Here is a 23,015-nt window from a genome sequence, read left to right as displayed (position 1 = left end):
GTCATCATCCCCACTTCCCCTCATCCTCCTGCCCCTCTGGGCCTCGCCCTCCTTACCTCCTTTCAGACGTACCACAGGTTCTGCCTTATGACCTTTGGTGCCGCTCCACTTCTGTCTTCCCTTTGTTCCCATTCAGATGCCTTCGTTCTGATTCGGATCCCCTTTGTTTCCTTGTGCTTTCACCCCCTCCATTATATATATCGGTGTCAGGGCACACCCGCCTGACCCCGCACCGCACCCCACGCTGTACTGTTCTACTCCGCGACCCCCGCTATCAGCCCGTCCCTCCTTTCTCACTTTCCTCCTTTTCTCTCCATTTCTATTCTACGGTCGATTTCCCTTTTCTCCATGTACCACTACATATCTAACCCCGCTTCCCTGATCGCTGCACGCACCGCGCACACTCCTGCCTACTGAACGGCTGCCTCCGGGATCTCCCACAGAGACACCCGGGGAGGTGTGGCTGTGCGCGGAGATGACGTGGCCTCCTCCACATGACCCTGACCGCATGTATATAATAGCGCCTGGGGTGGGAACAGAAGCAGCCTTCTTCTCAACTTCCCACTTCAGGTAAGTACCATAGCTTTTCCCTTTTAATGATAACTCAACTTCCCACTTCAGCCTAAGTGGTCGGGGACGCTCACCCCGCGACGGGATCGCCGCTACGCACAGCCGCTATCCGTCCCACCGAGTCCCGCACACAGGGACCTCGCCGCTTTCGGAGCTGTCCCTGACAATCGGCACTTGTACATACTCGTTTTAGTCCTTAGTCTAAAATCGACCTGAAATGCCCCCTAGAGACTTCCTGCTCGCCTCCTATGAAATTAAGGACCAAATGGACAAACAGCAATGGCACAGTGCTCTGCTTGAGTCGCTGAGGCCAAGGTCCCTCCTTGCTAAGTCTCCGGTTCCCCTCCGGAATCATCCACCCTTGCCCAGTTCTAACAGTGGGGTACCTTGTAGTACCTTGTAGTACCATATTACTGTGTCCCCGTGACGAGTAATAGGTGTTCGGGCAACAAGCAAGGGCGGAACAAAAAAAAAACGGATCACGTGACAACTAAGCCGAAGGGGGAAAAGAGCTGTATTGAATTCAATCCCTCTGTAATGGTCACGCGATCATCACAGCCACCAAGTCCACAGCCACCAAGTCCAAACCCATGGCGGAAGATCACCAAGCGCTTATGAACGGTGACGAGGAGACCTCAAGGGAGAGCCCTTCAAGGCTCGTAGTGTAAGTGGTTTTGGGACGCCTTATCTATTATCTTATCTCTGTCTCTAGTCGCTCGCACTACACATTGACCAGAGGAGAAGTGACAAGGTCCTTCGCCAATCGCCTCTTACATTCCCATGCATACATATTCTTTTATTTGTGTATGACGGCCCTATCCATAACTACTGTGGTTCTGAGTCTGGTTCGTGGATGCCCTGGAACTGCGTTCTTTGTGTTGGAGTTTATTATAAACACCGCCATGATAATTGAAGTCATTACACGAGTATTGGCTCTTTCGAAGGTGCGGCTTGGATGGATTATGCTCGCGCCACACAAATTCCTTATCTTCCTTCAAGCTATTCTGGACTTCGGTATTCAACTGGCTCGATATAGCTATGACTTTGTTCTGCTTCGTAACTCTCATTGTCATCCTTTCGACACCTTGCGCAAGCAAAGAAGAAGAAGTTTTCGACACTTTGCTTCTCGCCGCACGTAACATCGTTCAGTTCTGGAGACTTGCAGCGATAATGAAAAAGTCAGTCTTATTGGGCGGCGTGTTTAGGGAGCGGTTCTCACTTGCATTTTGTGAAGATCCGGGACAAGCATATTCGCGCGACCGAAACCCATTGATTTGTCTCGCTCCCGTGCAATGGACATCGACCTTGATGATGATGAATTGGAGTCACCATCCAATGCAGGCTACGTCGCCCTCCCCCCTCAAGAGATAATATTTGATTCCAGACAGGAGCGACAAGAGCTCCTAAAACCTTCCTCAGCACCTGTACCTGCACCACCGGAAGGCGAGGAAGATACGTGGGCGAACCTCGGATAACCAGCATTTTCCGCCTAGAACCCTCCACATACTGTCATTTTTCAGTCATTGTATAGTTTAAATGATTCGAAGCTCTTTCCACTGGCGTGTCGTTGAGAGTCGTGATTGAATTACACTCCAATCCGCTTCCGGCTTTCTCTCTCCCGCACCATCGACACTCGGCGCTTCCGGTCGGGGCGAGAATACCGTTCTGTAGTGTAAAGGTCTAAAATAGATCTACGTCACGGTAGCTATGAACATCCTAAAGCGACGCGGGTTAACTCGTTCAATGTGCATCACTGGCTGGACTTTTCGCAGGAGAACCTGTGTGCACTTCACTGACTTTTTGGGTGGTTTCCGATGATTTATCAATAATCTTTGTTTACTCAGTGATAATGCACAGGATATTACATTACTAGAGTGCGTGCTTTGCATCGCGGTCACCTGCACAGCACCCATTAATGAATGAAATCAGAGATTGTAACCTGCGCAAGACGCATATGGTACAACGAAGTATAGTAAGAAGATTGAGTAGCTTACAGAGAACGCGCTTGGACAGAGAAGCAGAAAGAGATGCCATTTCATCGTCTCCCAAGTAGCCTATACCAATGAGTTTGAAAGCAACCCTTTTCAGATTGGACCCCGTTTCAGTGAACCTCTCCAATACGCATTGAGCGATGACGATATCTCCGGGTTTTAGATCGTAAATGTAAGCAAAATTTTTGTCCTGCTGGGATTTGTAAGAACCGAGAGGTTTGGCGTCGTATATGTTCTTGAATGGACCCTCCTAGGAGAATGAATGAGGCACAAAATTATGTAATGTCAAGGAAGGAATAAAGTACTTCACCAGCGCTCTCTTGTTTTTTGTTTTGTATTCCTAATCTCTGCTTCCTGCCCCTCAATCAAGACCAAATGTGACTTCCCATTGCCAAGCATTGAACGTTAGAGATGGTGTTTCCCTCTTTCTCGCCAACGTCACACACAATAAACTCTTACGCCAGGTGCTGTATCACTTCAATGTTCCCTTCAATCCAAAGGCCATTCTGTCCTCTTTGTGTCGCTCATTTCTACTCTACTTCACTCCTCCTCTACTGCGGCTCATTCTATAATGGTACGCACAGTGCGCCGCGGTTGGCCGGCGACAGCAGTAAAAAATAAACGATAAAGAAATTTCGCGTCATCATCCTCTTCTTCTCTCCCCAGTGTGTGTGGAGGTCGTTTTGCTCTCAGTACCATGCTACACTCCCCGATTTCTGAGAAGACAATTGGGAGATTTGCGAGACTGAATGAATGGCGGGAAGGTGGCGTCCACCAGCTATAAACATGTAATCAACATGAGGTCATGCAACTCAGAAAGGAAATACAAACACGTAAGCAAAAAGTGGGACAAAAAACGTAATTACGGGAGGGAGTGACACTGCTGTGCAGGTAATGTAAGGGCTGTGACGTCAAATGATAATCAAACAATGCGGGAGTAGAAGGGCAATTGCCGGTATAATTCCACGTGCGGCATGAAAACTAAATTTACTTCTTTGGTCGTTTCTTGATCTCCTCATCCTTACAAGCGTGTAGAAAGATCTGGTTGGGATGGTTTGCAACCATACCACTGTAGCCCTTGTACCAATCGTAGGCGACGGCATAAGCAAAAATGGTTCCTGAGCGATCAAAAGAGGAAGAAACCTGAAGCAAGAAATCACTGAGGTCGAAGTAAAGGGTCGAGATAGTGTTACTCACAACGGGACCGCTGGCAGGATCGAAGGTTTTTAATCGTGTTTTACTGTCTTTGTCCCAGAACGAGGTCTGCAAACAGAATTTAATCATGCAATAAATTCCATTGAAGGTGGACAAGACTCACCGTACCATCACCACCACTAGTCGCAAATGTCCCGTGCTGAGGATGAAAGGTGATAGCATTGATAGCGTAGACAAGAGAGGTGTCTTTTTGTGTTGGGCTTAAATCTTTACGATGACAGCGAAACGAGAAGTTAAGCCTTGGAAAACAATAAGTTCTAGCTGGCGGCAAGCTCGAAATGTTTTAGTGTTGGACATACGTTGTATCTTTATCCTCCACGTATCTAAGGACGACGTGACTTAATAAGATCCCTAGAGAAAATAACCACCTACTGTATCGCGACACGTCCCTCGATAGAACCAATGGCAAATCCATTGCCGCTTGGGAAACAGGATACGACACGGGTCTGCCATTTCAGAGGCGACGTCATGGTCTTGATGGACTGACTTAGCCTCTCACTAGTGTGTAGAGGAACCGTACTAACCTTGAAAATAGTGGTCGGATTGGTTAAACTAATAAAGGTCGTTAGCACGGGCCCGAACACAACTATCATAATACATGCTTGATGACGCAGATATGCTTCTCCGCCGTGCCTATCACCATTAATGGATATACAACATCCATGGAGTAACATCGCTCTGGGAGAGCAACCGTAGAAACAGGAGTGGGGCTTTTCAGATCCCAATACTGTTGAAATGGGGATGTCATGGGCACTGCTTCAAAGCTTGGGAAAGTTCCCCTCACGCGCAAGGATTTGTCATAGCTAGCGGTCGCAAGAACGCCACCCGTAGGCGCCTCCACCCATCTGAGGGCGCTTACGGGAGCGTCGTGTGCTGCGACTTGGCTGCCCTGGCCCGTGGTCATGTCGAACGCTTTTGCAGACTTGTCTGCGCTTCCACTGAACAGTTTGGAGCCATCTTTTGACCAGCAAAGATCAAGGACAGGCCCGTCGTGCTTGTACATGGCTTTTGGAGCGGATTGGCCATTCGATGGTGATATGTCATATAAACGGACCTAATGGAATGTGAGGAAATGAGCGGAAGCAGTGAGAGGATATTTAGACGAACAAACCTCCCCATTCCAGCTAGACACTGATAACACATCCGCCGTTGGACAAAACGCTACGCGTGAGATGGAGTCATCCGGGGGGTTTGGCACCTAGCACAACACGCCCAACGAAGGACTTGAATGGGCCATTTTCCGTTTCTGAGAACGTGTCACTTACATCTATATCCTTCGCATCAGTATTTGAGGCCGAGGCTGTTGCAGTTGCCGCGTTCGAGCCGCCAAAGAACGACATTTACAGTGACTTCGAGGATGGAGTCAAATTTATTTGGTCAGGATACACGTGACGGATCAATTAGCAGGAATCAGCCACTGACTTCCAAACAAGCGCAACCTCCTATGAAGTCGCGTGTGAGCGGAGACCATCTTCCATCGCAATGTGCATCCATCCTAGCCGCTGGCACCTAACGGACCGAGCGCAACGGTCCAGGATCGAGTGTGCTATCCTAAGATTGCCTTACATTGTAAAGAGTCCTTTGGTATACTATGGCTAGGGGGGTGAATATCGCAAAATCTGAAAGACCCTTCAATCCGTTTCATCTGTATGATACCCGGCTCGTCTCATCTGACCCAGTTTATGTCTTGCGGCCCCGAGCGCCTTCTCAAGCTTGAGAATCTCCACTTGCTGCTCCATTTCCCTAACCTTGAACTCATGCGCACCACTAAATTCCAAGGGCTCCTCCGCCTCTATCTCGCGTACGGATATTTCCTTGACTTGTCTGACAAGGGTCTTGCAAGCATCCGTCACGGCTTTGGCCGCTGCCTCCAACTTGTCCTGGGTTTTTGACATGAAGGATGCCTTCACACGGGAGGCGGCAACCAATTGGGCAGTAGCGGCGGCAACCTCATTCGAAGCGACGATCAGTTGTTCCAAAGAATGCGTTCCCGACAACACACCATCCGCGCTCTCGATAAGCAGGTTGGTGGCGAATGCGACAGCCTTGGCGGCACTGATGAGACCCTCTGTCCATCGGTTGTTTCGTTTGTAGAATTGCTGTGCTGAGCTAGACCCGCGACCGGCAGCGACAATCTCTTTTTGAGACTCAGTAGCAGCTTGAATAAGCCGGCCGATGGCACCGGTAATAGCCAAGGCCGCTGCGAGGATTGCATCGTGCACTTTGACATCCATTTTTTGGTGTCTTGAAGAGTCTCGAGGTCGATCGATCAACTGCTGTAGCCGCTCGGTCGCAAGTGCGATCGCGTGAGCAGCATTGAGCATCTCCCGTTCCACGATGTCACCAATGTCGCCGTTCGACTTAGCAAGAGATGTGCCTCTTGTGCCCTTAGGTATCAAGGCGTCAACAGTCTCAGACAGTTTCCCCAAAGCTGCGCGAATCTCCGCACTGTTGCGTGCAACAATCTCTTCCCGCTGCGGCATCCGAACAAGGTCCATCTTGTAAGACTGCAGGTTTAGGAACATCCTAAGGCCAACGTCACCGGCCGCTTTGGCCACATTGACAAGTTTGTCGATGCCATTGTCATCACTGGCCAGACGCGTAATGCCTTTGGTATTGATAAGCACGTCGGAAATAGACTGCGCGAGCTCGTTTGCGCCCTTGATCACATCAACATGGTCCCCGCCTTCCTCGCCGTTAAGGTAGAGTACGTATGTCGTAGCGAACTCTGTGGCATTGTTGGAGGTTTTTTCGATCATGGACAACGTGTATTCTGGTGTTGAATTTTGGTTCCCTGCAGAGGTAGGTGACTCCAGTTCATAAATAGCGTCATCCACTTTCTGTACACAGGCTTGCAAGATGGAATCTAAAAAGAGATGGTAAACAACTAGAGCAGTGGAAGCCTAATTCGCCAATACACACCAATTATCTGATTGAGCTTCTTGCGATTATCCAGGATGAGGGTATCGATCTGTGCATTTGTCGCCTGATCAACTAGGCCTTGAGACTGCGGATCAAATTAGGACGACGATCCCCACCCTAGTCACTCTAGGCTCACCTGCTGGGTTTCGGCAAGTTGTCGGATTGTACTGTCCATTCCTTCTTGAATGATGGCGATTTCTTGGTCCTTCTCCTCGCGCAGGTGCTCTAACTCGTCGGCATGCCTATCGATCTTGGCTAGAAGATCATCAATCTGGATTTGCTTGGACTAATTTTGAAGGCGCGTCAATAAAAAGGGTTCAAATTCAGATGGAAAGGATGCACCCGTAACGAATCTTCCAGTTCATTTAGCTGTCGGTTATACCTTGCCATCATGCTGGAGACTTCGGACGATTTGTTGCGAGTAGCGTCGTCCGCACGCTCATTCGCAAAAGAGAGCTCACGGCGCAGTCTTTCCACCTCCTCTTTATGGCTCTAACGTTGATAGTAAGCGGTCAACCAAGGCAAAGCAGCATCCCGAAGCGCACCGACTTCTGCCGGTCAACTTCGAACCTCGCACGATCGCGTTCTCGAATCATATCAGCGAGCTCCAGGTTCTTTGCTTTGACATCCCGTTCCATCCTTTCCATCCGGTCTATTGCCTCCTGCGCCGAGTTCGCCTTAAGCTGCAGGTTCTTAAATTTGGACAACATGTCTAGATGCTCCGTTCGAAGTTGACTGTACAGTTTGGCTAATGCCTCGTACTTGTTGCGCCAAAGGGTAACTTGATCCTGTAATTGCTTAATGAGTTCGTCCTTAGAGGCAATCTGTGAATTGATATTCGCCCCAACAGCTTGAAGCTCAGTCTCGAGCACTTTCACTCTCTGTCAAGCAACCACGTAAGAGAAAAATGCAGAGGTTGAGGAACAACTTAAGTACACACACCTGATCATACTGTTGCAGCAGTAATTGGTCCCTCTCATATTGTCCTCTCATAAGAAGTATTTCCCTCTCTAACTCTTGCTGTCTTCCAACATGACTGTTATATTGCTGCACCATGTGCTCCTGCAACAACCTCTCTTGTGCCAACCGTTCCTTTTCTGCCTGTTCACGTTGCGCTTGCTCGAATTGCCGCTGAAGTTCGGTCTCCTGTTCTCGCCTAGCACGTTCTTCGGCCTCACGACCAGCAATAAGAGCCCTTTGCTTATCTTCATACTCCTTAAACATTCGTGCCTGCTCGGCAATCATCGCCGCATCAGCGACAGGTGGAGTTGGAGCAGCTGGTGGTGGGGAGGGATCCTTTGGTACAACCGTTGTTGGGCGTTTGGGAAGATCGGGAGCTGATCCGCTGTCGGTAAGACTCGGTGGCTCCTAAACATGCTCATTGAAAAGGCGATAGGATGATACAAATTTGGCTCACATACCTGCCCGAGTTTTGGGACGTTGATGAGAGAGGTGAGGTATTTAAGGTTGGAACATTCATAATAGAATTTACGAAGGTTGTGGTGTTGTTGGTTAAAACGCTGACGAAGGGGATCCAGAGCGTCCATGTCATTTAACCCTGTACCAATGTCAATCACATTCCTATTCCTATTTAGTGCCGACTTACTTCGATGCATAGCACGCATCATACTCGTAATGAAACGATAGATACCATAGCTCTCTTTAACTAGCGGGACAAGTGATGATATTCTGCACTCATTATTGGAAGTGCCTCGGAAGTGCGCGAAGATGAGCTTTTGAAATGATTCGATTTGGTCTTGAAGATTCATCAGATCGGTTATTGTTTCGTACCTTTAATGCGCATATTAGTCCTGCATGGGATGCTCTCATTTGAAGGTATAGGGCTCACCCTTCGTTGGGATCGTCGATGTTCTTTAGTGAGATGTACTCCTCGTATTCGAACAACCCATTGAACTCGGGGTGGTGTCGATGGAACCTCAGCTTAGCAAGAATGAAGGACACGTATGCGCGTATCAGAGGGACGTAGCCTGACGAAAATGTAAAAAACGGGGCAAGTAAATTGATAGTCACGACAAACTAACCACGTCCACTTTCGTTCCCAACCGTTCTGGCACATGTTTCTAGCCAGCCGGTCTGATTCTGGCCCTCCTTAAGAGACTAATATATACTAATAAGCGATCGCGCCTAAAATTGTGGCCTAAAGGTAGGTGTACGAACAACTGGGTGTCCCTCCTGCAGGACTTTGTGCACAGTAATGAGTGCTTTGTACGTTTGAACCTCGTCTGAGAGGATCGGCTGCACACGCAAGCCTGACCAAATCGAAAGTGAAGAATGATAATCCCATGTATAGACGATGCATTCTGGTCACGGACACATGAGTATTTCGGTGTCAAGAGGCGAAGCGAGGGGAGATATACTTCGGACATGCTTAGCCTTTGGAGCAGTTTCGTCGGAATTGGTGGCTTTCTTTATATTGATCGTTAATTCAGCCTCCGCCTTTTCCTTGTCAACTGGCCGAGTTGGGTAATGAACATCGTCCCTTTCTCGTGTAGTCCACCTACGACGCTTTATCAACCATAACGAAGGAATAAATGAGGGATATAACGAACGGCAGTGACATGGATGCCTATGAAGCGAAAGTTGGTATTTTGCGAATCGACTAACTGCGCTTGCGGGCGATGCTTACTTTCCGCAAGCTCGGGCGTGGATGGCAAATACCGTTTCTTCCCACGATAATCATGAAATCTCCCCTCCTTCAGCTTCGCTCTATTTTGACAGTTAGATGTCCTCCAAACTCTCAAATATGCCGTTTGAGTCCTACACCATTCGTTACCTTACGGTCTTTTTCCTCTGAATGTCCAGATGGTCTTCTTCATGACAAGAGGATCAGGCCGCTGTTGGCGCGATTCAGGGAGCTTGTGCCCTGGCCATTGCGAATTCCTGTTACGATCCTTTTGGTCACCATCCCTGTTGGATTTTTTGGGCTTGGGACATGGGAAATGGAGAAGTTTTACTACAAAGCTAGCCTTATCGATGACGCAAATGATAAAATACGACGAGAGCCTATGGACCTTCCAAAGAATGTAAAGTGAGCGCCATGTCGAGCCTGGATTTTACACGGAGAGTTGGTTCTTATACGCGAAAATTCAGTCTATTTGAAGTACCGAACTTTGAATACCGGAGGGTCCGAGTTGAAGGCGTCTGGGATCATGCACGCTCAATCCTTCTTGGACCCCGAACCCTCGGCAATGTCGCCGGATACCATGTCATCACGCCTTTGATTCGAGGCGAGAAGGCTTCTACAATCCTTGTAGACAGGGGCTTTGTCTCAAAGGAATTCGTCAATCATGATCCAACCGCCTTGCAACGCCTGGCGGCTGCTAGCCAAGGAGTGGAGGTGCTTGGATTACTAAGGCAAGGCCAGAAAAAAGGGGTTTTCACTCCCGATAATCATCCAGAAAAGGGGGAGTGGTATTGGGCTGATGTGAGTGCCCTGGCGGCTAGTGCTGGGGGCGCCCAGGCAGGGGTTCAACCAGTGCTGGTGGAGGCATTGTTTGGTGGGTCATCCTTCAGTGGCAAGGGCGAAGAAACTTTTTAATGAATGAATGGTCTAGATGGACAGTCGCGTAAGGTGACGCAGTTACTCTCAGAAGGTGCACCTATCGCCGGTTCGCCACGCATCGAGTTAAGCAACGCACATCAATCATATGCAGTCATATGGTAAGGGAGTTCTCAAGTCTTCCCTTACCGCCCCCGTTTTGATAAGACCCTTTGCGATGGATAGGTACTCCTTATCTGCCATATCGACTGTCATGATGTGGTACCTCGTTCGTCAACTGCGATGCCCAAAACTGACAGAAGTCCGAGCAATGTTTTTGCATCGTGATGGTCATTCTCATACGGCGGGATCTGGTCATATGTAGTTGTGGGAAGCCACCACTTAGACTAGAATCACCATCAAGGATGAGGTCCACATAGAAGGGATCCAAATTCTTTTCATTCCCCGCATTGGCTCGGATATCTTTCGCGAATCGCGATCTACCCCAAGCAAACATGCCCAAAAACTAGCCACCCCGCGCCCACGTCTAAGAATTACCGCCATGCACACTTCATACTCAACTTGCTTGGCGTCGACGAGTGCACGAAGATATATATATCTTCCAACCTTCCAACCTATTACTGGATGTTCTGTATCATAAAAGATTGGTTTTGAGTTATGTATTAGAACAGGAACATGTGTATACATCTCAGTCATTTATCGGACACCCCGCCGGCCAAGGTTCACTATCTAATCATAGCTCGAGCGTGTGAATAGTTGCTGTATAACGATTGTGCGGAGGGAAGCTCAGCTACGATGACCATAGCTTGACATTAGCTTCTGCTGAGACAGACATATCAACCCCAGTCGACAGGTACTCTCCGTTGGTAGACTGGGCCTGAAGGGCCCCAAAAAAGGCAATTACATTCCAAAATCGGCCAGGGACAGATCACCTATGTATATGTTCACAATCCTCGAGATTCCAAATCAAAAAAAGATTAACAACCTGCGCTTTTTGCGACGGAGCAGAAATGTAAGCGGCGCATGATGCGATCCGTGACGTCAGATTCACTGGCCACATCCTGGGACTCTACAGCGAGCAAGGATAATGAAGAAAGAATTTCTACTCGTTCCGGCGGTCCGTCCACATCATACATGTGATCACGACCTGAAAGGCCCCCCGCTGCCACTTGCCAGCTGATTAATGTGGAGCTGTTGGCCATCGGATCTACACACCCGTATGGAAATATCCGCCCTGTAGTCCGCACAGGTGGCAGAAGGATGGTTTTGTTGCCCGTGTTTGGAACGGTTTTAGCACAGCTCAGCCAAGTGACGGTCACCGAGTCCTAAGTCAATAAATTGTTGGATTGACGCCCAATGTAGACCGTCCAGTCGCAGTCACAAGTTGGGGTCAAGATCAGCGCATGGAACTCACGGTTTCTATCATTGGGCGCGAAAGAGAAAATCTTCCCTACCCAAGCGAGCTGGTTGTGTGTGCGAGGCAGGCAAAGTCAAAGTTTTTGGGGGTTGCTTGGTTTCAGCGGCCGCGCTGAGATCGGATAGTGTTACGTAAGAATAAGACACGCTGTACAATGAGGGAAGGACAACAAGATCCGTCCTTACGTGACTGAGCGCAAGTGTCGGTCAAATAGAATTAAGGCGTCGGCGGTCATCAACACCTTTAATACCAACGACTAGTCACGCAGTTGAGAAAGACAGAGACGAGTTACAAGCATGTTCGGAAAGTGTCCAGTGTAGCGTGTGACTGGTGGCCTCAAACGGTCATGAATGTGCGAGTTCTCACGCTGACCCATGGCGCCCAGAATTTTCATCCGTTATTTCTCTATCCCTTCAAGTGTCACGAAGACCCACCTTTACAAGTCCCCTCTTCGTTTTCCAAGTCTTCTGTCATTTACCCACTTCCACTCATGGAACGGACCCTCCTTTCCTCAGTCGAGTTCTGCTCGTCACAGAACAGCGACTCTGAATCATGGAAACACGAACACCGAAAGCACAAACCCTCTCGTCGACTTTGGACTTCAATTCCTGTCGTGATACTGGGCTTCATGCCTATCGTGTGTTTTGGACTTGGAACGTGGCAAGTGAACAGGCTCAAATGGAAAGTAAGCTTGATCGACGACTTGGAAGATAAGCTCTCGAGGGAGCCGATGGTGTTGCCAAGGAATATCAAGTAAGTGTTACTTTGTGCACGATCCCCTATTTCCCTTCGCTCGTGGATCGAGATGGTTCCTGATGTGTATTTCATTGGCGGTCGGTGATAGTTTGTTTGAAATACCCAACTTTGAGTACCGTCGCGTGCGCGTTAGCGGCGTGTGGGACAATGCCCACTCCATTCTCCTCGGTCCCAGGACCCACGAAAATGTCCTAGGCTACCACATCATTACACCCTTAATCAGAGGGGACCATTCATCGACGATACTCGTTGACAGAGGCTTCGTCTCAAAAGATCTTCTGGGGAACAACCCCACTATTCGGCAACGGTTGCTGTCCGGTGTGGGGAAGGAGAATGAGGTAGTTGAACTGGTGGGACTGTTGAGGCAAGGCCAATTGAAAGGTCAATTCACACCTGATAACAACCCAGAAAAGGGAGAGTGGTATTGGTCAGATGTGAATGCACTTGCAACACATGCAGGGGGATCTGAGGCTGGTGTGCAGCCTGTGCTTATCGAGGCATTGTTCTGTGAGTGATATGTGATATTGGAAGCGGTGCTTGGGACCAATTGATCCATTCCTTCTGCCAGACAGGAGTTCTGGCGATGCTTCTCGGATGCTTGCGGAGGGCATACCGATTGGTCGATCGCCCAATATCGAACTAAGAAACATGCATGCCACATATGCAATAACCTGGTGCGTGCCTCCCCGATGCCGTCCCTTATCAATCTTTGCATCTTACGCGGACATGTTGTCTTGTTCTCTTTCAGGTATTCACTGTCAGTGGCAACAGCAGTGATGTTCTGGTATCTTGTTCGCACCCTTCGGCGGCGACGAGGAGCTGAGATTGATAAGCTATTCTCGCGACATGATGCGCGCTTCCAAGCGTCAAAATCCAACTAGCTGATTCGGTCATGAGTCAAAATGCCGGACCTGCGAGTTCGCATTTTTGTCGGTCTCGGCCACTTGAACGCGCTGTATATTTTTGCAGTAATTCACACCCGCACTGTCTACTTATTCAATGTCGGGCATCGTTTTCGCATTGAATGTGATTGTTGGTTTATCAGGGAAAAAAATGACACCCCCCCTTCTTTGTTTCCCTCCCCTATAGGCCAGGTTTTGAGGGGTGTCAGATCACAAGATAGCCAGAACCCTGTCTTAGCCAGAAAACGTCGTGCGAAGGATACTCTCACTTGCGATTCGAGTCTGTTTGATTTTTTGAAGTTCACCAAGGATGTTCCGGTTGGATCGCTCGGAGCTACCTTTGACCAAGGTCATCCGCTCTTTTCCCTGATTCAAATCGGAGTTGTACGGGCTGTACCTTTGATGGAAGATCAAAAATTCAAATTGCGGGGCCATTCATTCAGTTAAGTTATTTCCACAGGGTCCTCCTGCAAGTCCGCATTAAAACACAATACATTCGGCCAACTCCGTTACAATAGGGTGAAACCACGTGAATTGAGCAGCCATCGTCCTTCCTACAAATGGAACCTCTCCTCTCTTTGGGTTCGTCTCTCTCTCGCTTCAACCCCTCGTCTCTCACTTCCAGACGACGCAAAAAATTATGAATATCTCTGCTGGGGCTAAAAGACAGCCTCTTAGACGTAGCGAGTCTGAATCGGCTGCTTACTCCCCCCAAGCTCGCAACCTCCAACAACATGTTCGCTTCTATGGCGAGTGCGCCGTCATCCCTGAGACCCCCTCTGTGCTTTCCATGGCTCTCAGGGGAAATGGGTTACCTGCGATCCGGACCAAGTCTGTAACTTTAACTTTGCCAGTGACATGGGGCCATCATGCTGTCATGCAGCTCGATCATCAGCACCCCAGTTTGCCTTCTGGCTCTAGGACGTGCATGACTTTCAAGCTTCCTTGGTGAGCTTTCGTGCGGGCGATATCCTCGGTGAATGTAAACTGATGGATCCACTTCACTTTTTTGTGGCCGGCTTGGGCTTGCAATCCCCACGACATGTGCGTCGAATCCATCAAGTGTGAGGAAGAAATCCCTCTCTACAACCAACACCTGTAACGTTTCAAACCTCAAACCATGCAGGCGACTTCATTCGTTCTGCTCTAGTGACGATTTGTCGGCGTCATCACCCCCATTAAGTAACCCCACTGCAACAGTGATCCACCCACCCCCAGTCGTATTTGAAGCCACCCCTCCTTTGGCTTCATGTTCCTCGCTTTGTGCCGCTGAATTACGAGAATCCCTCAAATCGACTCCGTACAGCAGTCACACTACTATTTCTACACCATCAGATGACAATGATGCTCCACCGCGCGGCGTCCCCGAAACTGTACCTACCCAATCCACGCCTTCGTCTTCTTCCACCAACTTATTTAGCAAATTCCCTCTTCGTCGTCGTTCATCTAGTGTGTCTTCACAAACGCCACCCTCCCCCCACGTCTCTTCTCATCCCCAAGCTTCTCAAGCACAGCTCACCCCACTCCGTCCCTGTTGCACCTCTTGCGAGCGCACTCTGGATCATTTCCTCGAGAAGGAAGTTCCCGGAGAACCGCTCAAATGGAGCCCAGGTGCGCGGAAAAAGAAGGACAAAGATGAGCAATGGGAAAAGGATTTTGCATCAAGGGGCGAGAAGCCAGGTCCTGTTCAGCCTCCGAGGTCATTTGACTCATACATCCAAAAACAACTGGACGAAGAGGCGAGGATTTTTGGCGGGGAAGACGTTACGAAAGGCTCGGAGCATTCACTGAGAGTGGACGAAGTCGCAGTGCTCGAAGAGCGGGGAGAAACAAGAAAGCAACTTGGTATTGCTAGAGAGGGCGATGAGGAGGTTGATGATGAGCTGAATTTCGTGGAAAAGAGTACTATCGAGGAAGTAGACGAAGAAGCGGAAGGTGAAAGAGATCCGTCATTCGGTTCGGCTCTTGGACTAGATCCCCAGGGTCAGCAGCTTGTTGGGGTGAGAGCGTACACACCCACACCAGAACAACATTGCAATCGGCGAAACAGCCGAGTTCTTCTGTTGGGACTCGGACCACGGACAAAGTCCCCGATCCGACCGCAATGTCTGATCAATCCCGGTCCCGTTCCCAACCATCTCCCTCTTCGCAGTCCGGGGTATCGTCGTCTCTGCCTAGACGACCTGCCATCTCCTCCCCTGCTCCTTTATCAAGCGCCACCATCGCAGGTGCACGGTATCGTGATCGTTCAAGCTCATCTCCAAATCCGCCACCACGCTCGCAACCACCATATAGAAGTGGGAAATCATCTTTCTGGAGCGGATTTGGAAGTATCGGGCGAGTGGTAGGAGCCGCTGGTATCGGTGCTTGATTGCTCCAAGTCGATTCGATTTGTTTCACCAGATAACTCTTTGGGTCTTTGGGTCGTACTATTTTCCTACGATTGGGTCATATTCTCTCCTTCTTGTATTGGGCTGTATTGGGTTTTACTTTCTTCTCCGTCCCGAGCCCTTCCCCTTCGTATCATTGCTGATCTGTGGATATTTCACGCGTACCCTGCCACTGCGAGAAAAGAAATGTATCCCAGGGATGTGTGGATACATAACTCTGGTAGCCTGCTTCTCTTCTAGTCAACGATTCAGCGCGAGATGATCATAGGATAATTTGCAAGCTCCCCTGTGCGTGGTTTTTGCCATAAGATCCCCTGACCGCTCGTCATGTCTAGTAACTGGTGGGTGCCGCCTGGCGTGGCGCCAGCTACTATCTCCTTTCCCTTTGCGTGATCGATTATTTCATAAGCCGTAAGTGTGACTGGTGTATGTGGAAACAGAACCCTTAGTGGGAGGTAAATAACACGGTGCCAGCCCAAGTTTTTTTTTACTAAATCGCTGTATTTTATCTATAACATTTTACTCCGTGGAAAAAAACCTGTTGGCAAAAAACCTGGGTCGTCACTCGGATTCTGCACAACGGCCTTTGACAGGGGTAACCACCGTTTTTGTAGAATATGGAAGTACCCACGTTAGGACAGCATTGGATATTATGTAGCATAATATATCGCTAAATACTGGTCTTACCTGGTCCGTACTCCGATCGACGATGGTCCAACATTGTTGAAGCCCGCGCAAACAGCGTCGAGGTCAGGGATTTTGACGCTCGGCGCTTGAGTTAGCGACGTGGATGTCAGAGAGCGGGAAGGAGGTCAGTGTTTGGAATGAATTGCACTGTCACCGGAGTCATCCAATGGATAGTACCATTCGGAACCAAAATTAGAAGGGCGTGGGAAATTGAACTTCGACTTCTTATCCCCGCTTGGCATCCTCAACTTAGAGTCTTATTTACATCTCCACAACTATAGTTGAAGGCAATGATATTGTGACTGATCCTTTGGGTGAAGGTGTGTTTTCTATTTTGCCCATCATTTACTGATTTCTGCAACCTTCGATGCACCAAAAACATCTTTGATTGATGTGTTCCCTTTGTCCAATCAAGCCCCATCCATTACGAATGCGTGGCTGAGAACTGAAGCAAAGGGTCTGGACCAAGCCAACTGTCGGAGTACAGATTGATGACACATCATCCCCGGACTGGCGAGGGCATGTGTTATATTGAGTGGCCCTGCATTGCTGGGTACACCGACTTTATCATTCCTTGAGTAGCAAGTGAGGGGGGCAACTTTCCCCTCTCATTTCCCCTCACTGCTCAGCTGGAGTCTACATCACAACCCGCTCTCCCAGGTTCTCCTATTGCGATGGACTTGGATCCTCCAGGCAGCACCTCCGCTGACACCCCTGGATTCCTCAACCTAGACCCAGAGCAGCTTGGGGCTCTGACACCAACATGTATGGAATATGCTCTCACCACTGATCACCACCCCAATTGATCCAAATTCCAAAATCAAACGGCCACTTCCATGGTGAAAAAAAAAAACAAACTCCAGCTGCAATTGCCATGGCTGAACATCAAACTAAGATGCAAGCGTCTAATGAGCCTGGTCCATCCCAGAAACCAGGACCTCTACCAAAACCTCGAGTTGCTACTCGCAAGAATTGAAATTGCAAGTTGAAATTGCGTGCTTGTTGGTTCATTCTCCATGTTGCCTTACTCTTAATTGCCTCGTCTTACATTGGCTATACAGTATACAGTCCGTGCTCACCAACCTCGCTGCCTCTTGTCACCTCTTTCAACATCGGTTGCCAATTGCTCTTCATCTTTCACTTGGATCGTGCGTTTCCGTTTCCCGCTCATTGCTTATTTCACTCGAAGAATTACGGTTATCCTTACTGTAAACTACCATGATAATAGTTGTGAATGACGATAAATGGCCTTATCTTTTATCGACTGCAATCATCGTAAATTACCAAGCCCTTGGCGTAAAATACAAAATACGACGGTTGTAAAGTGACAGTTCACCACCGTTAAACTAGCCAAAAAAAAACAAGTAATTTACTCTCACAATGGAGCCTTGATCAAATATCGTATGTTTGATCGTAGAATACTACACCGCTCGTCGTTAAACATCAGTGTATTTTACCATCTTTAAAAGGGTCTATTACACGGCTCTAATTTCCACTGAGCAGCGGAAGAGGTGTTATACTGAGGCCAACCAGCAATGAACCGTTGTCGCTGTCTCATTCCCAGAGGACTACCGATTGAGGAGCTGTTTCTTCTGATAAGCAATATTGCGTGCCACTGTTTGGAATTGGACCCCTTTGTGAAATTCTGGTGATCCAGGATCGATATCGCGTTGCTCAATCTTGCCTCGCTACCTCCCCAGTGTTTCTTGTCTCCGTCTCCACCATGCCTCCTCTGTTAACTTTTGTCACCTCCAATAAGAGCTCTCTGCCACCTGCTTCCGGATGAATAGTGCTGGATTTCCACACGATCGCTTCAAGACCCACAAATTTCAACAGTAACCGCCTTCCTCACACACAACATAGAAATCACATATATCGCCCGCTTCTTCCAGTGCCAAACCGATCACCCAATCCCTTCGCGTCTCGGATCACTCGGTTCCGCGCAGCGTCATCCAGAAGTCTACCAGTGACTGCCATGTCACGCGAGTGGTCCCATATTCCAGGGGGTTTGTTGGTGTCAGGCTTGGACGAAGAGGGTGAGGATCTGGAAGTGGTATGCATGTCAACGAGGGATGCGCCTCTGGATGATTTCTGCATTGAAATCCGGGAAGGATGTCAATTTTATTAAATATTTAGCACACGAGTAGTGAGACGTAGAACTGACGTTATGTTCTTCGACAACTTTGTTAATATCAGCATCTCTCTTTCTCCGTTTTCTTTCCTCCACAATATCTTCTTCATCGACCGCCGGGTCAGCGATGCCACTTTCTTCAGTACGCTTTCGTTTCCCCATGACCTCTTCTGCTATACGTTTCTGACGTTCGGCAGGCGTTTCTGTCCAAAGTGGTGATGGACCTGATTCTCGTTTGTCTCCACTGCTCCGGGAAAACTGGCGGGCTTTGAGTTTTGTTACGTCGAGGTCTGGAGACAACGAACAGATGCGCTAGCTTAGAGGTTGCCCAGATACTTCTTGAAGGCGATGACGGAAGGAAATAAGAAGTGGGTGACTTACGCCCAAGAAGGTCTGAGGATTTGGGTGGTACAAGCATCCAATCATCTCGTTTTAGTTTTTTGGGCCTTGCTGCTTCCTTCCGAGAGTATAAACCACGGCTTTCATCAATGACCTGTGGTATGCGCGTACCAAACATCGAGGACCCCTTCCGGGGAATCAGCCACTAACCTCGATATTCCGTTTCCTCGTTTCCTCACGTTCTAAGAACTCACGAACGCCATCGTGTCTGTCCTTTCTCAGTAAAGAGGAGCCACCTGTTGGGAGTGGCATTGGGCCATAGTCATCGTCGTTATCCACATCGTCATGGACAGGGCGTGGAGGAAATGAAGGTCGCTTTATGAACATGGGAGCCGACGCAAAGGTCGATCGTGCAGGAGGAAGCATGTCTGGCGGGAGAGCAGGTGCATAAGAGTCATCGTCTTCATCCTCGTCCTCTTCGTTTGCTAGGTTTCGCGAGTACTCCAGAGGTAGTTGTGGACCTATTGATTTTGAAGGTAGAGATGATCCAATAGGCATTTTCAGGAGCGACTATGACTGATTAACGGTCTCAATCGGGCAGGAGTTTGGAATGCTACCAGGCAGATCACGGGACAGATTTCCGCCTCGCGCTTCCAACTGAATTTGTTGTGGGCAACTCAAAGCCCCAATCCCGATTTGCAAGACGCCTCTGAAGGGGCAAGCATAGTTACAAGCGTTCAATGGCGTCTACTTCCTCCGCTGCCAAGTTGGAGCCATTTCTGCTGATGGCAAAGTCCTTGAAGGGAGCTGCAGCAACAAAACTCATCGAGGACGTCATCACAGCGCCCGGCGTCTTTGTTTATGCTGAGCTGATGGATCTTCCTGGTATCAAATCGGTGATGTGATCGGTAGTGCGTGTCATCGTTGCCTTGCTGAATAGTTGGCCTTTGCGATGACAGCTCGCGGGGACGCAGTATGATTCCTACCTTGAGCTGCTTCAAATATTCTCGTACGGGACATATGGTGACTATAAAGGTGCCGTACGATGGGCCTTTGAGAGTAATTTGTTTTGGTAATTCCTTCTTGATATTGCATTAAGCCAAGCATTCGTCTCTTCCAAAACTGAATGAAAATCAACTCATCAAACTCAAACAATTATCCATGGTCTCTCTTGCGAATGAGACACGGGTAAGCGCTCTTGAATAATTCACTACCCATCTAGCTGACCTGATTCCATAATCCTTCTATACTAACTCAGATTCTCCCCTACTCCCGCCTCCTTACCATCCTCGATTTACCCACAATCCGTGCCCTAGAAGACTTGATAATAGACGCCATATACGCCGGCATTGTGAGCGGGAAACTTGATCAGAAGTTTTCGCAATTTCAAGTTCACAGTACAATGGGACGCGACCTTCGCCCAGGTCAACTTGAAGAGCTTCTTGGTGCATTGCAGGATTGGTCAAACCGCACGAAAGAAGTCCTTGATAGCCTTGACAGCGCGATCGCTGAGGCTGTAGCAAACGCAGCTCAAAAGACGGAGAACCAGAAAGAATGGGAGACGGTTCGACAAGCCACCGTCACAGAACTTGTCACAGCCAAAACAGGAATACCGAAAGGCAGGAGGGAAGAGGCGATGGATGTGGATATTGTACCCAGTGCGTCCTCTTCAGGTGTACATTCTCGACGAAAACCCACAGCAGTCGAAACTGGATCGAGTGCAGCGTCAAACGCGAGAAAACGTCATCGCGGTGGCCCATGATTCCCTACAAACCAATTTCATAACCGTTCATGTATATTACCTACAACCATATATGCAGGTCACTGATACAGGTTCCACAAGCCGATGAAGAATTGTCTTATTCGCTTCCCACGGCCCATCAACAATACTAAACAACATTCTCTTGGTCACTAGTATCTGTGGCTCGTGCGACGTGCGCTCTTGCTTTACACCGAATGGCAAGTGCTAAAATTTTGCTTCGCTTCGCACCATCACCCACCGGTCCCCTTCACTTGGGGGGCCTCCGGACTGCTTTGATTAACCACCTTGTCGCGAGGAAGCTGAGAGGGAAGTGGATTCTCAGAGTAGAAGACACTGACCAGGTAAGCTGCGTGGCTTCGACGCTTCGTTGAACCGGCTGAGAAGACGTTAGAGCAGACTGGTTCCAGGGTCTGTGAACAACATAATATCGTGCCTGGGTTGGGCGGGTTTAGAGTATGATTATGGTAGGCCCGATGACTAAGCTTCTTTCGTTGACTGACGGTGCTAGGGCCTTATCGGGACGGCCTTTATGGGCCATACTTCCAGGTGAGCCAAAGCATCCAGTTCATATTTGTGTCTTGGTATTTACGCTAAAGTTCTTATGATCAGTCCAAGCGACTTGATCTCTACCACTTCCATGCTCGCGCATTGCTTGAGGTACGTAACCAAATGGGTTGTTACTTTCTTAACTCAACTCAAATAGGCAGGTCATGCGTACCGATGCTTCTGTGGACCAGAAAAGTTAGCCGAAATTCGTGGGAAGCTCGCGAAACTAGGATCGAAGGCGACGTACGACAGAACTTGCTTACACCTCCCAGAAGAGGAGAGTATCCGCCGAGTCAAGGCTGGAGAGAAATACGTGATAAGACTAAAGGTGTGCTTGATCATCTTGCCCTTGCCCCCACCCAACATCAAACCAGCGGGCATCACATCTCAGGACGCCTCAGTGTTTCCAGAATCTCCAGATCCCAACGATCTGAATGATCTCGTATTTGGTTCGCATCGGCAGTCAGCAACTTCGCGCGCCACGGACACTATTTTGATCAAGACCGACCGCTTTCCGACATACCATTTTGCCTCCGTAGTGGATGATCATAATATGGAAATAACCCATGTTATTCGCGGTGAGGTACAACATTGGGTTGCAGGGTGATCCTCGGGCATTGCTCAAAATCAGTATAGGAATGGCTGTCGTCCTTACCGCTGCACCTTGAACTATATTCGGCTCTATCCCAAAAGCCTCCGCAGTATGCGCATGTCCCCTTGCTTCTGAATAAGGATGGGTCCAAGATGTCGAAACGTAAGGGGGACACACAGGTTTTTGATTTCATTGTGAGTGACCTACGCCGTGGGATCATGGAAGGCTTTGATCTTGCGATCCAGGAGCAAGGATGGCAACCAGAAGCAGTTCTAAATTGGCTTGCTCTTGCTGGTTGGAGTCGATCTCATGATGATGAATCACAAGTTCAGGAGAGAAAAGTTTCTGTGGGCACAACATCAACGGCTCCCGACGATGTACTAGCTCTTGATGAGCTCATTCAGAAGGTATCTTCTAATTATCATGCGTTGGGAAGTTCGAGGACATAGGACTGACTTGGGATATCAAGTTTGACTTGGCGAGTCTGACGCATCGGAAGAACATCCTAGACCCTACAAAGCTCGCCTATTTGAATAGACACCATCTCCAGATACAACTATCTCGACCCCAGACGAGGATAGCGATCGTTCGGAAGGCAACCAGAATGTTAAATGACGCGTTTCCACAAAGGCGAGCGGGGAAAACTCTGCGAGAACACCTATTAATAGCCGCATTAGCGATTTCATTACGACGGAGTACGTTGCAAAGGCTCTTCCGTCACTCATGGTTCGCAATACCCACATTTGTTGGGCAATGCAAAGCGCTTATAAGTGCTAAAGGAACGTTTAGCAAATCTCAAAGATTTGCCAACAGTCGCTCCGTATTTGTTCACAGAACCGAACTTCTCTTCCTCCGATGCCAAGGTGATGTCGAAGTCGTTCTCGGAGGATACGCTAGGTATGTGCGTTTTTTTCCTGATACCGACATTCGTAGAACCCTGTGCCTCTTCAGCTACGATCAAGTCCAGTGCTAGCCTGGCTTTAGCAGCAGTACCATGCCATGAGTGGAATGCAGGGACAATTCAGGGTGCTATCTCCAGTCTTAAGCAGAATGCAGACTTTGCAGAGACGACTTGGATGAAGGTCCTCCGATACGCGCTAACGGCCTCCAAGGTATCGTCTATTGAGACTGGGTTTCCAAGAATACCTGATGCATGCCTGTCCATCTAGATTGGACCCTCGATTCTAGACATTATGTGTATTCTCGGACGCCAGCGCACTCTGACAAGGTTGTGCTAAACATCGTAACTCCTTGTGCTCATACTTGCGCCGCTCT

At 48.8% G+C, this 23,015-nt stretch overlaps 9 protein-coding genes across 9 annotated transcripts; 6 read left to right on the top strand and 3 right to left on the bottom strand.

The window, feature by feature from the left end:
- Nucleotides 1–1,114: 1,114 nt before the first annotated feature.
- Nucleotides 1,115–2,431, top strand: EI90DRAFT_3063242 (uncharacterized protein). Its single transcript, XM_039060717.1, has 4 exons — nucleotides 1,115–1,234; nucleotides 1,283–1,514; nucleotides 1,570–1,748; nucleotides 1,805–2,431. The coding sequence occupies exons 1-4, from the start codon at nucleotides 1,161–1,163 to the stop codon at nucleotides 2,043–2,045; spliced, it is 726 nt and encodes a 241-aa protein (XP_038914681.1). The 5' UTR covers nucleotides 1,115–1,160; the 3' UTR covers nucleotides 2,046–2,431.
- A 934-nt stretch (nucleotides 2,432–3,365) lies between these two features.
- Nucleotides 3,366–5,174, bottom strand: EI90DRAFT_1451174 (WD40 repeat-like protein). The gene is made up of 9 exons (XM_039051798.1): nucleotides 5,042–5,174; nucleotides 4,888–4,974; nucleotides 4,561–4,830; nucleotides 4,379–4,503; nucleotides 4,301–4,328; nucleotides 4,149–4,249; nucleotides 4,076–4,099; nucleotides 3,880–4,015; nucleotides 3,366–3,824 (listed from the first exon to the last, which is right to left on the bottom strand). The coding sequence occupies exons 1-9, from the start codon at nucleotides 5,114–5,116 to the stop codon at nucleotides 3,549–3,551; spliced, it is 1,122 nt and encodes a 373-aa protein (XP_038914680.1). The 5' UTR covers nucleotides 5,117–5,174; the 3' UTR covers nucleotides 3,366–3,548.
- A 233-nt stretch (nucleotides 5,175–5,407) lies between these two features.
- Nucleotides 5,408–9,279, bottom strand: EI90DRAFT_3125430 (cytoskeleton assembly control protein; the record flags this gene model as incomplete). Its single annotated transcript, XM_039063827.1, has 13 exons — nucleotides 5,408–6,642; nucleotides 6,699–6,783; nucleotides 6,835–6,984; nucleotides 7,041–7,190; nucleotides 7,244–7,579; nucleotides 7,641–8,066; nucleotides 8,120–8,256; nucleotides 8,305–8,489; nucleotides 8,548–8,686; nucleotides 8,741–8,816; nucleotides 8,877–9,019; nucleotides 9,077–9,216; nucleotides 9,269–9,279. The coding sequence occupies 13 exons, from the start codon at nucleotides 9,277–9,279 to the stop codon at nucleotides 5,408–5,410; spliced, it is 3,213 nt and encodes a 1,070-aa protein (XP_038914679.1).
- Nucleotides 9,280–9,386: 107 nt separating this feature from the next.
- EI90DRAFT_3155487 (uncharacterized protein) lies at nucleotides 9,387–10,963 on the top strand. Its single transcript, XM_039066001.1, has 4 exons — nucleotides 9,387–9,747; nucleotides 9,810–10,216; nucleotides 10,274–10,379; nucleotides 10,444–10,963. Exons 1-4 carry the CDS (start codon nucleotides 9,398–9,400, stop codon nucleotides 10,580–10,582), a joined length of 1,002 nt encoding a protein of 333 aa, XP_038914678.1. The 5' UTR covers nucleotides 9,387–9,397; the 3' UTR covers nucleotides 10,583–10,963.
- Nucleotides 10,964–12,021: 1,058 nt separating this feature from the next.
- EI90DRAFT_3063231 (SURF1 family-domain-containing protein) lies at nucleotides 12,022–13,684 on the top strand. The gene is made up of 4 exons (XM_039060716.1): nucleotides 12,022–12,388; nucleotides 12,480–12,898; nucleotides 12,960–13,065; nucleotides 13,140–13,684. Exons 1-4 carry the CDS (start codon nucleotides 12,264–12,266, stop codon nucleotides 13,270–13,272), a joined length of 783 nt encoding a protein of 260 aa, XP_038914677.1. The 5' UTR covers nucleotides 12,022–12,263; the 3' UTR covers nucleotides 13,273–13,684.
- Nucleotides 13,685–13,925: 241 nt separating this feature from the next.
- On the top strand, nucleotides 13,926–16,144 carry EI90DRAFT_3063230 (uncharacterized protein). The gene is made up of 3 exons (XM_039060715.1): nucleotides 13,926–14,241; nucleotides 14,357–15,249; nucleotides 15,285–16,144. Exons 1-3 carry the CDS (start codon nucleotides 13,934–13,936, stop codon nucleotides 15,662–15,664), a joined length of 1,581 nt encoding a protein of 526 aa, XP_038914676.1. The 5' UTR covers nucleotides 13,926–13,933; the 3' UTR covers nucleotides 15,665–16,144.
- Nucleotides 16,145–18,236: 2,092 nt separating this feature from the next.
- Nucleotides 18,237–19,398, bottom strand: EI90DRAFT_3125426 (uncharacterized protein; the record flags this gene model as incomplete). The annotated part of the gene is made up of 4 exons (XM_039063826.1): nucleotides 18,237–18,461; nucleotides 18,535–18,791; nucleotides 18,883–18,994; nucleotides 19,051–19,398. The coding sequence occupies 4 exons, from the start codon at nucleotides 19,396–19,398 to the stop codon at nucleotides 18,237–18,239; spliced, it is 942 nt and encodes a 313-aa protein (XP_038914675.1).
- A 198-nt stretch (nucleotides 19,399–19,596) lies between these two features.
- On the top strand, nucleotides 19,597–20,665 carry EI90DRAFT_3063226 (uncharacterized protein). Its single transcript, XM_039060714.1, has 4 exons — nucleotides 19,597–19,736; nucleotides 19,800–19,875; nucleotides 19,940–20,028; nucleotides 20,099–20,665. Exons 1-4 carry the CDS (start codon nucleotides 19,626–19,628, stop codon nucleotides 20,600–20,602), a joined length of 780 nt encoding a protein of 259 aa, XP_038914674.1. The 5' UTR covers nucleotides 19,597–19,625; the 3' UTR covers nucleotides 20,603–20,665.
- A 131-nt stretch (nucleotides 20,666–20,796) lies between these two features.
- EI90DRAFT_2924262 (glutamyl-tRNA synthetase) lies at nucleotides 20,797–22,978 on the top strand (the record flags this gene model as incomplete). Its single annotated transcript, XM_039054854.1, has 13 exons — nucleotides 20,797–20,943; nucleotides 20,994–21,066; nucleotides 21,111–21,148; nucleotides 21,212–21,259; nucleotides 21,306–21,476; nucleotides 21,540–21,731; nucleotides 21,785–21,934; nucleotides 21,986–22,147; nucleotides 22,210–22,346; nucleotides 22,376–22,466; nucleotides 22,520–22,637; nucleotides 22,692–22,852; nucleotides 22,910–22,978. The coding sequence occupies 13 exons, from the start codon at nucleotides 20,797–20,799 to the stop codon at nucleotides 22,976–22,978; spliced, it is 1,557 nt and encodes a 518-aa protein (XP_038914673.1).
- Between the last annotated feature and the right edge of the window lie 37 nt (nucleotides 22,979–23,015).

The sequence above is a fragment of the Cantharellus anzutake genome (genome assembly GCF_015039405.1).
Source record: "Cantharellus anzutake strain C23 chromosome Unknown EI90scaffold_32, whole genome shotgun sequence".
Taxonomy (NCBI): Eukaryota; Fungi; Basidiomycota; class Agaricomycetes; order Cantharellales; family Hydnaceae; genus Cantharellus; species Cantharellus anzutake.
The sequence above is the reverse complement of the archived record's forward strand: the minus strand, read 5'-3'. Positions and strand labels throughout refer to the sequence as shown.

Excerpts from the sequence above, each read along its gene's own strand:
- EI90DRAFT_3063242 (XM_039060717.1), top strand. The coding sequence starts at position 1,161 with ATGGCGGAAGATCACCAAGCGCTTATGAACGGTGACGAGGAGACCTCA. Across the intron at positions 1,515-1,569 it reads GAGTATTGGCTCTTTCGAAG|CTATTCTGGACTTCGGTATT; the intron begins GTGCGGCTTGGA and ends TCTTCCTTCAAG. Across the intron at positions 1,749-1,804 it reads CTTGCAGCGATAATGAAAAA|ATCCGGGACAAGCATATTCG; the intron begins GTCAGTCTTATT and ends CATTTTGTGAAG.
- EI90DRAFT_1451174 (XM_039051798.1), bottom strand. The coding sequence starts at position 5,116 with ATGTCGTTCTTTGGCGGCTCGAACGCGGCAACTGCAACAGCCTCGGCC. Across the intron at positions 4,975-5,041 it reads CTGATGCGAAGGATATAGAT|GTGCCAAACCCCCCGGATGA; the intron begins GTAAGTGACACG and ends GTGTTGTGCTAG. Across the intron at positions 4,016-4,075 it reads GTGGAGGATAAAGATACAAC|GCTTAACTTCTCGTTTCGCT; the intron begins GTATGTCCAACA and ends TTGTTTTCCAAG.
- EI90DRAFT_3155487 (XM_039066001.1), top strand. The coding sequence starts at position 9,398 with ATGAAATCTCCCCTCCTTCAGCTTCGCTCTATTTTGACAGTTAGATGT. Across the intron at positions 9,748-9,809 it reads GACCTTCCAAAGAATGTAAA|TCTATTTGAAGTACCGAACT; the intron begins GTGAGCGCCATG and ends GCGAAAATTCAG. Across the intron at positions 10,217-10,273 it reads GCTGGTGGAGGCATTGTTTG|ATGGACAGTCGCGTAAGGTG; the intron begins GTGGGTCATCCT and ends TGAATGGTCTAG.
- EI90DRAFT_3063231 (XM_039060716.1), top strand. The coding sequence starts at position 12,264 with ATGCCTATCGTGTGTTTTGGACTTGGAACGTGGCAAGTGAACAGGCTC. Across the intron at positions 12,899-12,959 it reads GCTTATCGAGGCATTGTTCT|ACAGGAGTTCTGGCGATGCT; the intron begins GTGAGTGATATG and ends TCCTTCTGCCAG. Across the intron at positions 13,066-13,139 it reads GCCACATATGCAATAACCTG|GTATTCACTGTCAGTGGCAA; the intron begins GTGCGTGCCTCC and ends GTTCTCTTTCAG.
- EI90DRAFT_3063230 (XM_039060715.1), top strand. The coding sequence starts at position 13,934 with ATGAATATCTCTGCTGGGGCTAAAAGACAGCCTCTTAGACGTAGCGAG. Across the intron at positions 14,242-14,356 it reads ATGACTTTCAAGCTTCCTTG|TGTGAGGAAGAAATCCCTCT; the intron begins GTGAGCTTTCGT and ends GAATCCATCAAG. Across the intron at positions 15,250-15,284 it reads TGAAAGAGATCCGTCATTCG|CTTGTTGGGGTGAGAGCGTA; the intron begins GTTCGGCTCTTG and ends CAGGGTCAGCAG.
- EI90DRAFT_3063226 (XM_039060714.1), top strand. The coding sequence starts at position 19,626 with ATGGCAAAGTCCTTGAAGGGAGCTGCAGCAACAAAACTCATCGAGGAC. Across the intron at positions 19,876-19,939 it reads GACATATGGTGACTATAAAG|CCAAGCATTCGTCTCTTCCA; the intron begins GTGCCGTACGAT and ends TATTGCATTAAG. Across the intron at positions 20,029-20,098 it reads CTCTTGCGAATGAGACACGG|ATTCTCCCCTACTCCCGCCT; the intron begins GTAAGCGCTCTT and ends ATACTAACTCAG.